At 54.1% G+C, this 11,435-nt stretch overlaps 1 protein-coding gene across 1 annotated transcript; it reads right to left on the bottom strand.

Moving 5' to 3' along the window:
* Nucleotides 1-2,790: 2,790 nt before the first annotated feature.
* On the bottom strand, nt 2,791-10,985 carry LOC122673432 (solute carrier family 22 member 6). Its single transcript, XM_043871224.1, has 10 exons — nt 10,334-10,985; nt 9,905-10,008; nt 9,518-9,672; nt 7,539-7,707; nt 6,982-7,105; nt 6,731-6,846; nt 5,272-5,486; nt 5,052-5,160; nt 3,367-3,570; nt 2,791-3,058 (listed from the first exon to the last, which is right to left on the bottom strand). The coding sequence occupies exons 1-10, from the start codon at nt 10,700-10,702 to the stop codon at nt 2,974-2,976; spliced, it is 1,650 nt and encodes a 549-aa protein (XP_043727159.1). The 5' UTR covers nt 10,703-10,985; the 3' UTR covers nt 2,791-2,973.
* Between the last annotated feature and the right edge of the window lie 450 nt (nt 10,986-11,435).

Here is an 11,435-nt window from a genome sequence, read left to right as displayed (position 1 = left end):
AATGGCAACCCACTCCAGTATTCTTGCCTGGAGAATCCCAGGGATGGGGGAGCCTGGTGGGCTGCTGTCTATGGGGTCGCACAGAGTCGGACACGACTGAAATGACTTAGCAGCAGCAGACGCCTGGTTGCAGAGATGAGACCTGGGATGCAAGGGTGGAGCCCTGGGAAGGTGACTTCTGATGAGCTCTCTACTAGGACCAGGCAGTTGCAGAACCTCTTGAATGTGTCATTTTGGCTGGGAAGTGCTCAAGGCTGCAGGCAGAGAAATTGAGGGTGGCCTTAAAGGTTCTATCTACCCTGGCTGAAGATAGGACCTTGTGGTCAAAACTGAGGACAGCGTCTGAGGCCACTGGGGTGGTGCATGATGATACTGGAACTTGGGCCTCCAAGGCAAGAAGATGAGCTGTGAGCCAGTGTTTGGGTGGTGTCTTCTTGGGGAGACAGAGTCAGAAGTCACAGACTGGTAACTGAAGAGTGGGAGGAAGGTGTAATTCCATTTGGACAAGGGTATGGGGTGAGTGCAGGAAGTCTGAGGCCAGAAGCTGGGGAGAGGGAGTCTGTGCAGATGGTGTAAGCTGTCTAAGTCAGCACCAGGACTTTCCCAGTTGGGTATGTATGTGGCTGGGGCAGGCCAGGGACTGCTTCTGGTTGAGGCAGACATAGATATCAAGTGATCTAAGCAGAGAGCTGACAGACCCACAGGAGTTAGAACTTGTCAGACTTGTTAGTAGGGTTTCGAGGCAAGGGTAGGGAAAGTCACTGGTCCCAAGACCCCTAGATCTGCAGAGGCAGAGTATGCCATCCTAGGTGCCCCTCATCCCTCATGAGGGCAACGCTGCCTGAAAAATAGCAGCAGGGGTGGGGCTGCTGACACTCTGGCATCTACTGGGTCCTATGATGGTCAAGAAATTCTTGAGGAGCATGGAGAATGGTAACCCACTCTAGTAGTATTCTTGCCTGGGAAGCCCCATGGACAGAGGAGCCTGGCAGGCTACAGTCCATGGGGTGGCAAAAGAGTCAGACATGACTTAGTAACTAAACAACAACCATGGGAAATGTCCGCACCATTGGGGAACATCAAGGCTGTAGATGTTCCAGGATGGGGGGTGGGTTATGGCGATTTCAGCTCTGCCTGGTCTCTGCCCAGGCTGTCGTCTGGCTGGCTGAGCTGCTGTGGCTTTTTCAGGAGAACTCCAAGCCAACTCCCCTGTCCAGGTTGCCCTGACTCAGCAAGAACTCTCTGATCCCACCTGGAAGGCGATGCCTATGGCTTGAGAGTGTGGACTTTCCCCAGAGGACAAGGGTCTGGGGGGCTGGGTCAGCTGCAGGGGAAAGTGTTAGGGGCAGTGTGCCAGCAAGCAAGCATGACTAAGCAAGTACATGTACCAGAGGGCTCTGCTGGTCCCTTCTTCCTGCCACCTGTGGGCATTAACAGGATTATCTTTTCCCATGGCCTCCCCACGCTAGCCCTCACCTCTGCCCCCACTCCCAGCTTCCCTGAAGGGAGCTCCCTGGCTGAGGCAGGTGATTGGTTATCCCTCTTTTTCTGACTGTGATCCCTAAATTCCCTCTATCCCTCGTTTCATGTGGTTCCTACCTTGTGACCTCATCACTCCTCTTTACCTTTCTCTGTCTTTTTCTAGCCCAGGAGGGAAAAGGACAAGCACAGCCTCGAGGGGTGGAAGAGGCCAAAGTCTCATTAACTCACAGCCCGGGGCAGTTGGGAGGGGAAGGGGTGGGTAGGGGAGAGGGGGTGGGTCCAAGCACTCACTTTCCGGATGGGCTGCTTCTAACCCTGACTCTGCAGTTTAATAGCTGTGTGAATCTGGGCAAGTTACGTAACCACTCCAGTGCGCTGACTTCCTTACCTGTAAAATTTTGTTGTTGTTCAGTCGCTAAGTCGTGTCTGACTCTTGGTGACCCCAGGGGCTGCAGCACGCAGGGCTTCCCTGTCCTTCACTATCTCCTGGAGTTTGCTCAAACTCATGTCCATTGAGTTGTGATGCCATCCAACCACTTCATCCTCTGTCACCCCCTCTCCTCTTGCCCTCAGTCTTTCCCAGCATCAGGGTCTTTTTCAATGTAGTCGCATCAGGTAAAATGCAGGACGATAATTGCGCGTATCTCTAGAAAGTTACTGGGAGAACTGACTGCGTTAATACATGCAAAGTACTTAGAACAGTGCCTGGCACCAAATTAGCACTCAGCTCTGGCTCTCTGGCTGGGTTTCAGCTTCCCCTTCCTCTCCTCCCTCCTTTCCACCAGCCCAGGGCCAGCAGGCGGGAGAGCCGCCAAGAAAGCCCAGGAAGTGCCCTGCCGGAGGATTAGGGTAGCCAGCGGGCTGAATGTCTAGCTGCAGAGCTGGAAGTGGCAAACTGGTTTTGAGTCCGGACCCTGCTGGAATCCAGAGGAGCAGCGACCAGCGTCCTGAGGTCACAGCCGCTCCGGATTTTTCTCCCCCTCTTGCTGCCAGAGGTTCCCAGGAGCTTTCACAGAGGGCGGAGCCTGAAGCAAAGCCTCTGATTGGCTGCTTTCATTTTCGTGCCTTGTCAATTTCCAGCCAGACAGGGCAGGCGTGTAAGGGATTTAAAACTCAGAAATACTTAGGTTAGAAAAGGAAGGAGGGAAGGCGGGGCAAAGGAAGGATAGGGGAGGGAGCCGAGGTAACAGATCCTTCGCCAGTTGTCTGGGATGGTTTGTCAGGTCCTGGGGGCTGAGGGCGGGGACTGGACGGTGCCCGCTGAAGTGGGGTGGCTGTTACTTTTGAGACAAGAGAGACAAAGGGAGATGCTGCGAACAAACCTTTTAATATGTGGTCTTCGTATTAAAGGAGCGGGGGAGAGCTGAGGGGCTGCTTCCCTGAACCTCAGCCCCAACACTTGGGCCACGATTCCCCCCTCCCCCCATGTGAGCTGCCTGTAGGACCCTTTCCTCCTTAGGGCCCTGTAAGGCGCCTTTTCAGTGCTCAGAGTCAGTTCTTCACTTGTGCTGAAGCCTGGAGTGGGACCATCTGCTTCTGCAGCTCCTCTTGCTGCTTCCTCGGTTTCCCTCTCCTCCTGCGGTGGGGACAGGGGAGTGGTGCCCTGGGTAGGAAGCCCCCAGACCAGCTGGGGTCTCCCAGGGGGCTCTCCATGCAGCTGTGCCCAGCTACCAGCTCTCTGCCCTAATCAGCTACCACTCTCCAGAGCCAGGAGGGACCCCAGGAGACTCTCATCTGATTGGGGAGGGCGGCGGGGGCGGGGGGAAACACAGGGACAAGGAGCCCCTGCTGGGAAGAGAAGGCCTAGGTTTGAGTCTCAGTGCTACCCCAGCCTGGATGTGTGACCTGGGGCGAGTCCCTGCTTCTCCCTGGGTGGGGGCCCACCTGTTTTCCACGTCCTGCACCGTATCTGGCAGTGGCTGGCCCAGGGTCTCCGGCAGGAGGGCAACGGCAGCGCTGGCAGCCACCGGGACAGCGCCGTAGATGAAGAGAGGCAAGGAGGGATAGAGCTCGGCGGTCATGCTCACCAGCGGGCTCACAATGCTGCCCACTCGCGCCACGGTGCTGCCCATACCTAGGCCCGTCTGCCTGCGGGATCCAGGGGGGTGGGTGTCAGTTAGTGTTCTGGCACAAATGCTGAGGTCCCAGCTGAATTTGGGGTCAGGGCAGCTCAGGCCCAGCCCCAGGAGACCCCCCTGGTGCCTGCTCTGTTCCCCATTTGATCAGCTAACCAATTTGGCATTTATTTTGGAGATAATAATAGCAAGAAAAAGAATAAGTTGGGAAGAGCTCTGGCCAGAGAATCGGGAGATTGATTTTTGCCTCTGCCCTTAACTTGCTATGTGACCTTGGGCAAGTTTCTTTTCTTCCCTGAACCTCGGTGTCAAGTCAGCTGAGCTCGGTCAGTTGTTCTCAGATCAGCTGGGGGACTTGATTTACAGTTGCCCTAGCCCCACACAGGGGAGGCAGGCTTCCCCAGGGGCTCAGTGGTAAAGAGTCCACCTGCAATTCAGGAAACATGGGTTCACTCTCTGGGTCAGGAAGAGTCCCTGGAGAAAGGAATGGCAACCCACTGCAGTATTCTTGCCTGGGAAGTCCCATGGACAGAAGAGCCTGTCTGGCTACAGTCCATGGGGTTGCAAGAGTTGGACGTGACTTAGCCACTAAACAGCAACAACAGCCCCACACAGACCTGTTGGATTAGAATTCCTAGGGTGAAGGGACCTGGAATCTTCATATTAATATGTTAAGAACATTCTCTATGAGAGCAGAAGTTAAAAACTTTGATGATAATAGGGAGATAAACTGCTTGGATTTGAATCCAAGCATCCTGACTTATAAGCTGTGTGACCTGGGGCAAGTCACTTAACCTCTCCGTGGCTCAGTTTTCTTATGTGGAAAATGAGAATTATCATAGTACCCACCTCATAAGATTATAATGAGGACCAAAAGAGTTGATATTTGTAAAAAGTTTGACAGTGCCTTTATACTATTGTTCTTTCAGCTGAAATCCCTTGAGGGTATAGGACAATAACCTTGACCTCTCAGTGTTCTCATTCCAAGTTGCCTAGGGAAGCTTGGCATTTCTTTGATATCTCATGTGAATTTTGCATTCCATTCTGTATTTGTTGTTGTTGTTTTGCATCCTACTCTTCAAACAGACGTTTTTCTTGTGTCTTAATGCAAAAATACCCCCTCCTTCCAACCTTGGCATTCAAAAAAGTAGTGCTATATTTATCTGTACAACTACCAGAATCACCGCTATTAAGTGTGGCTCTTGTGATAGAAAATTCCTTTTCATGGTTGTGGTCTTCGGTTTCAGACATACCATTTGGTTTAAAGATGGCATTTAGATTTGGTGGCAGATTAGATCTTCTAATGGCATTTAGATCTTCTAACTTGTGCCTTGGAGATCTAGGGGGACTTCAGTTAATTGCCTCTGAGATGTGTCTTCTTGGCTCCCCACCCTGTCCCAGTTGGTGGCCCCTTTTGACATGTGCCCTGGGGTCTGACCTGTATGCAGGGAGAATGTTTTGCCCCAGAGTTCCTCCCATTAAGCTCCCACTCACCGGATCATTGTGGGGTACACCTCCCCAGTGTACAGGAAGACGCAGTTGAAGGAGGAAGCCAGACAGCCCTTCCCCAGCACAGCAAGAGAGGTTCGGACAATGGACTTATCTAGAGAGAAAGGAGGAGGTCAGCGGGATCTTGGGAGAGGGGGTTGAGAAGTTGGGTCATGTCTGGGGATGTGGCCAAGGACGAGGTACCAAGATGCTCATGGGTGCTCACCCTGGGGTATCACCCCATTGATGAGGATGCAGATGCCTGCCAGCAGCAGTGAGGCCATCTGGGCAGGCCGGCGGCCCACATTGTTGATGACAAGGAAGCTCACAAGCTTGGCAGGCAGGTCCACAGCACCAAAGATCACCTGGATTAGGTAGATGCTGACCCCAAAACCCTGCAGGTCCATGACCAGCCCGTAGTAGGCAAAGCTAGTAGCAAACCTAGTGGGGAGGGATGAGGGGTATGGAGTTTGTTAGGAAGGTTAAGGGGGGCGATGCTCATCCAAAACCGGTGAGCTGCACAGGGTACCTTGCTTAAGAATCTGGAATCTACCTTGGCTAATATTTCTTCTGACATTTAACATGCACTTTAGATATTGGGGTAGTCTTCTAATACTTTGGCCACCTGATGCGAAGAGATGACTCATTGGAAAAGACCCTGATGTTGGGAAAGATTGAGGGCAGGAGAAGGAGGGGACAACAGAGGAAGAGATGGTTGGATGGCATCACCGACTCAGTGGACATGAGTTTGAGCAAACTCTGGGAGATAATGAAGGACAGGGGAGCCTGGTGTGGTGATGTTCATGGGGTTGCAAAGAGTCAGACACAACGGAGCGACTGAACAACAACAACGAAGTCCTCTAATACCCCAGATTTCTTAATCTGTGTCTCTAGTATATTAGGGAACTTTCACTTAGTTGCCACGTGGGATTTATATAGTTTTAGTCTTTATTTCATCTTGGATATCCAAGCCATGTCTTTAGGGCCAAGGTGTTGGGAGAGGCCAGAGTTTTCCAGGACCTGTCTGTGGTCCTGGGATGGGTGTTGTGTTTCTTAAGATGACAAGAGCCCAGAACATAAAGCTCAGGTTATTGGATAGAACCCCCAACCTGGAGCAAACTCCAAATTGGAAACAAAGAATTCACTTGTTCCTTCTGACCATGTTTCTCTTAACTATCATGGGATTGCTAGATGATGGGGTTAGGAGGGTGGCACCTAAGAAGGGTAACAGGGAATGTTGCAATGGGAAAGGAAGATTTTTGGTTGGTATCAACCTTGGCCAGAGTCTGCTTTCAGAGATGAGCTTTGGGCATCTTATTACTGTGCCAGTGTTTCTGGAAGACACCACAAAGCTAGTAAATGCTCCAGAAGTTTTGCAAGCCAGCCTTCGTGATATAATTCTGCAGACTCTGGGGGCCATCAATCTTGATGAGGTGTCTCCATATTGGAACAGAGCTGATAAAAGGAGAAGAATATGGAGAGATTGATGCCCAGTTGGGGACCAGAGGCAAATTGAGCCTGGAGGTTGTTTGGTTCCTTAAGACTCTTTCTGCCCCTCACAGCTGGTCTACTGACTTCCTCCCTCTTGTCTGCCTTCTTCCACCCCCTGCATCTGCTCCTTCCCCAACCAGCCTCTTGTCTCTTGGTCTGTCTGTCTGTTCATTGGTCTGTCTGTCTGGGCCTACCACAGCATTGAGAGGCAGAGGAAGATGTGGCGAAGGGCAGGGCAGCGCAGCAGCTCCAGGGTCGAGGCCTGGCTCTTGCCTGTGGTCAGCTCCTTCTGCAGACTGGCTTGGAGCGCCTGCCGGGATGGACGGGGCTCAGGGCTTGGGTTCCCCCAGGAGCTCCTCCCAGCCTAGCCCCTTACTCAGAGAAGCCCTCTGAGTCCTGGGTTTACCGATGGGTAGGATGTTGTGGGAGATCTCGGGGGTCTTACCTCCATACTTAGATTGGCCCCCTCTTCCTGCTTCCCATTGATCCAGGCCACTCTCTTCAGGTTTCTCAGGGTGAGGTCCAGCCTCCCAGAGGAAGCGTACCAGCGGGCCGACTCGATGAAGAACCTGGAGGCAGGAGTGAGCGGATGTGTTGGCGTGGCTGCAGTCCCAGGCATGTGGGCTGGAGGTAGGGCGTGGGCTTTCCAGAGGGCTGCAGTGGGATTTCTTCCAAGGCTGGACACCCAGGACTTTACCAAATCCCTCTCTCTAGGACCACAAAGCGGTGCTCAGCTTGGTAATGACTTGTTCCTCAACACGGGGCTTGGTTCTTGGGTGCTGGGGAAAGGGAGCAGGGCAGACAGGCTGGAGAGCTGGGAGAAGCGGGGGAGGCTGGAGAACTGGATACCTTGGGGCAAGTCCTTCCACCCACAGCCTCAGTTTCCCCATCAGTTACACTGAATCCCTGGCCTGGGTTTGATCTTCTCGGACTCTGTGGGTGGCGTGTATAGCAAGATATGGGGAAGTCTCAGCCCCTCACATCTGTCTGGGCCCTACGTACCAGGAGTAGATGAAGAAGGCATAAAAGGGCACAGAGACCAACAGCTGTAGGTAACGCCAGTGGGGCACAGCATAGGCCACCCCAGCCAGGAGAAACTGGCCCAGGCTGTAGACGTAGCCGGTCAGGGTGCCCACGTAGGCCCGTGTGTGGATGGGCATCCACTCCACATCTGAAAGGAGGGTTAGAATAGAGTAGTGCAACTTACTGGGTGCCAGGTGGGTGGAGACCCCTGGGGTCCGCCGAGACCTCCACTATCTGTCCAAACCTTGGTTTGTCCCAAAGCTCAGTGGAAGATACATCAGATGAGGTTGGGGGCCATGGAAGGGAGACTTGGGGGGGGGTTGTGGTGGAGGTAGGGATGAGGAAGTAGGTTTGGAATCCCCAGGAGTTGCCCTTCCACTTCCCTGCTGTGTGTTTTTGCTCCTCTCCAACCTACTGTCCGGGCCAGGGTCCTATTTCCCTTCGGAGCACCTCTGACCACTCAGTCCATCCCCAGCAGCAGTCACTCCTCTGGTCCTTCTTAGCCTGGGGTGGATTTCAGCCTCAGTGACCAGAACAGCTCAGAGGAGACAGTGACTTTCTGCCATCCCGGAGAGTTGAGGTGGGAGTGGGACCACCTCTCTGCTGAGGTCTGAAGAGGTCCAGCTTCGTTCCTTGTGGGTTCCTGACATGGCAGCTGGGGCAATGGCTTGAACACTTAGCTTGCACCTTTGGACTGGATTCTCTAGGTGTCTGGCCCAGCCTGAGCCCTGTCCTGGTTAATTTCTTTAGTCTGTGCATGTGTGCGTGCATACTAAATTGCTTCAGCCGTGTCCGACTACGTGTGACCCTATGGACTGCAGCCCACCAGGCTCCCCTGACCATGGGATTCTCCAGGCAAGAATACTGGAGTGGGTTGTTGTGCCCTCCTCCAGGGGATCTTCCTAACCCAGGGATCAAACCTGTGTCTCTTACATCTACCTGCACTGGCAGGTGGGTTCTTTACCACTAGCACCACCTGGGAAGGGGCTTCCCTGATATCTCAGCTGGAAAAGAATCTACCTGCAATGCAGGAGACCCTGGTTCGATTCCTGAATTGGGAAGATCCGCTGGAGAAGGGATAGGCTACCCACTCCAGTATTCTTGGGCTTCCTTTGTGGCTTAGCTGGTAAAGAATCTGCCTGCAATGCAGGAGACCTGGGTTCAATCCATGGGTTGGGAAGATACCCTGGAGAAGGGAATGGCTACCCACTGCTGTATTCTGGCCTGAAGAATTCCATGAACTGTATAGTCCATGGGGTCGCAAAGAGTTGGACACGACTGAGCGACTTTCACTGACACTGTCCTGGCCACTTGGGAAGCCCTACTTTAGTCCAGAGAATCCCAAATCCTTAGATTCTCTTCTGGGCTTGAGGAATGACCTTGGGTGAATCCTGTCCCTTCCTCCTAGCCTCAGGTTCTTCATCTGAGAAACAGAGCGAGGTGGGTGACCCATCTGAGGGTGCATGTTGATGACTCATGGACAGGCAATGCTCCATCCATAAGTGTGTTTGGTCTACATGATGCTGGCTTGGCTTATATTAAAATATGAGAATTAATTGCAAGTGTTAAAAAGTTAGGATATTTTACAGTAATAAAAGAGGGGTTGGGGCAGATCTGATAGCCCCAATGCTTCTTGTCTGGAGCAGCTGAGTGGCGGCAACCCCTCTGGATGAGTGTGTCTCTCTTTTGGAGACAGTCTTCACACTCTCTAATGCCTCTCAGCTCCTCGGTCAGTTATGGGAACTGCCTGGCCCTATCAATGGAGTTTGTAGTTGAGTGCCTAAAGAAGAGGTCAGGATAGTGTGAGCTCCAGGACGAAGGTTGTTATGTTGGCTGCAAGGGCAGAACGGGCTGAGTGCAAGAAGGGTAGGCTGGGAGAGGAGGCTGGAAAGGGGCTGAGGGGCTGGGTGGTTGGAGGGAGAGGTAGGGGCCCGCCCTGCCCTCCCGGCCCCCCTCACTCAGTGTTATGCAGTTGAGGACGACGCCAGCTATCGACATGCCCGAGAGGAGCCGGAAGGCACAGTAGACGGGGAAGTTGGGAGCGAAGGCGGCACAGGTTCCCGACACAGCTGTCTGCAGGTAGTTGAAGATGAGCACCTTCCGGCGGCCCAGCCTGTCAGGGGGGAGGGGAGGGGAGGCCTGCAGCAGGGGCTCTGAGGACCAGCAGGAGCCAGGCCACACTGGGAGAGGCGCTGGCCCGGGACCCGTGACGTATCATGAGGCTGATGCTGTAGGTCCTCAGTCCAGCCCCCATTGGGGGTGCCAACCACCCACCTCGGCCCTCCCAAACCCAGCCAAGGAGCCCCCAGTCCCAGCCCGGCTCCTTGGCCCTGCCTAGGACTGACCTGTCTGCTAAGCACCCAAATACCATGGCTCCGAGAAGCACTCCCAACATGTATAAGGACTGAGCCAGCTGGCGTAAGGCCCTGTGAGAGCACACAAGGTCCCACTGTGGGGAGAGGGGGAAAAGGTCAGGCTAAGGTGAGCCTGGGCTGCAGGGAAGCCCCCTACCCTCCTTCCTGCTGGCTCTCTGAGGCCGGTATCATCCCCTTCCCCGACATTTCGCTTTGGTCCCGGGAGCCAAGACACTTTTCTTGACCCTGCAACTCCACATTCCCTTTTCTACAAAGGCCCCCATCTGGAACCCCTTTCTCCATTGAGACAGTCTGTGTGTGTGCATGTGTGGGTGTGAGTGTGGGTGTGTGTATGTGTGGGGATGGTAAGGTGGGGGCACAGGGGTTGGGAGGAGGAGCTGGGGGCCCAGGGCTCCTCACCTCAGTCACGATGGTGGAAGGGAAGGTGCTGTTGTCGTAGATCCAGCCGTGGGGGCAGGGCTCTGTGGCCCCTGTGCTGTTGGCCCCTGTGCCATTGGGAAACGGCGGTCCCCGCTGCGGGGAGGTGAAGAGGAGGCAGGACTCGGGCCGCCCCTGCCCATCCCGGGGCAGCCAGGCCTCCGGGTCCCCGTCCTCGCTGAGGTTGGTGTTGGCAGGTGGGCGGCAGTGGTGGGTGGGGATGGCGGCGGTGAAGTTCTGCAGGGTGTTGTGGGAGGCCAGCAGGATCACAGGGAGGATCACCAGGGTGACCTGAATCTTCTGGAAGCGGCCGACGCCCCCCAACTGCAGCAGGAGGTCATTGAAGGCCATGGGGCCAGGCCTGGCCGAGTTGGCTGGGGGCTGAGGACGTCCGGTCCCAGGCCCTCCGTCTCCGTGGCCCTCCGCCTGCTGCCCTACCCTGGTGGAGACGGAGCGCTGTTGCTTCTGCAGCCAAGTCGCTCCTGGAACTGAAGCTGAGCTGGCTCTGTGGGGGGACAGCAGCCCAGCCCGGCGGCCCCTCCTTCCTTCTCTCTCTTAGTTTTGTCCCTCCCTTTCTTCTGCGGCTTCTCCTCACTTGGTGGGGGAGGTGTTGCTCCACTTTCAGGGTCTGCTGTAGCCCTGACCCCTACATGGGCAGTATTTAATCCTTGGCCTGGAGGGAATGAGTTAAAGTGTGACTTGGTATCAGAAGGATTAACCCTCTGAGTATCCTGGTATCAGTGGAATTTCTCCAAGTGGGTATAAAGGGCGGGAGAGGGTGGATTGAAGTGGGGGTGGTGGGAGTGGATGTCCTGGGAGGACCCACCTGGCATCTGGGGGCAAGAGGGGATAGGGTGGGACCTTTCTGTCTTCCTTTTAGTAGGAAGACTGGATTCTGGGAAGTGTGTTGGCCTTTTGTGGGGCTTCTGTCCTTTTTAGTGGGAAGGATCCAAATGGACCATTTTTGGGAGAAGTTGCCAGAGAAAATACAGGATGCCCAGTTAATTTGGATTTCAGATCAGCAAATAATGTTTTTTTCTTTCGTATAAGTATATCTCTAACATTACATGGGCTGTACTTATAC

Source organism: Cervus elaphus, chromosome 2 (assembly GCF_910594005.1).
Source record: "Cervus elaphus chromosome 2, mCerEla1.1, whole genome shotgun sequence".
NCBI classification, from domain to species: domain Eukaryota; kingdom Metazoa; phylum Chordata; class Mammalia; order Artiodactyla; family Cervidae; genus Cervus; species Cervus elaphus.
Note: the sequence above shows the minus strand (reverse complement) of the source record. Positions and strands in the feature narration are given on the sequence as shown.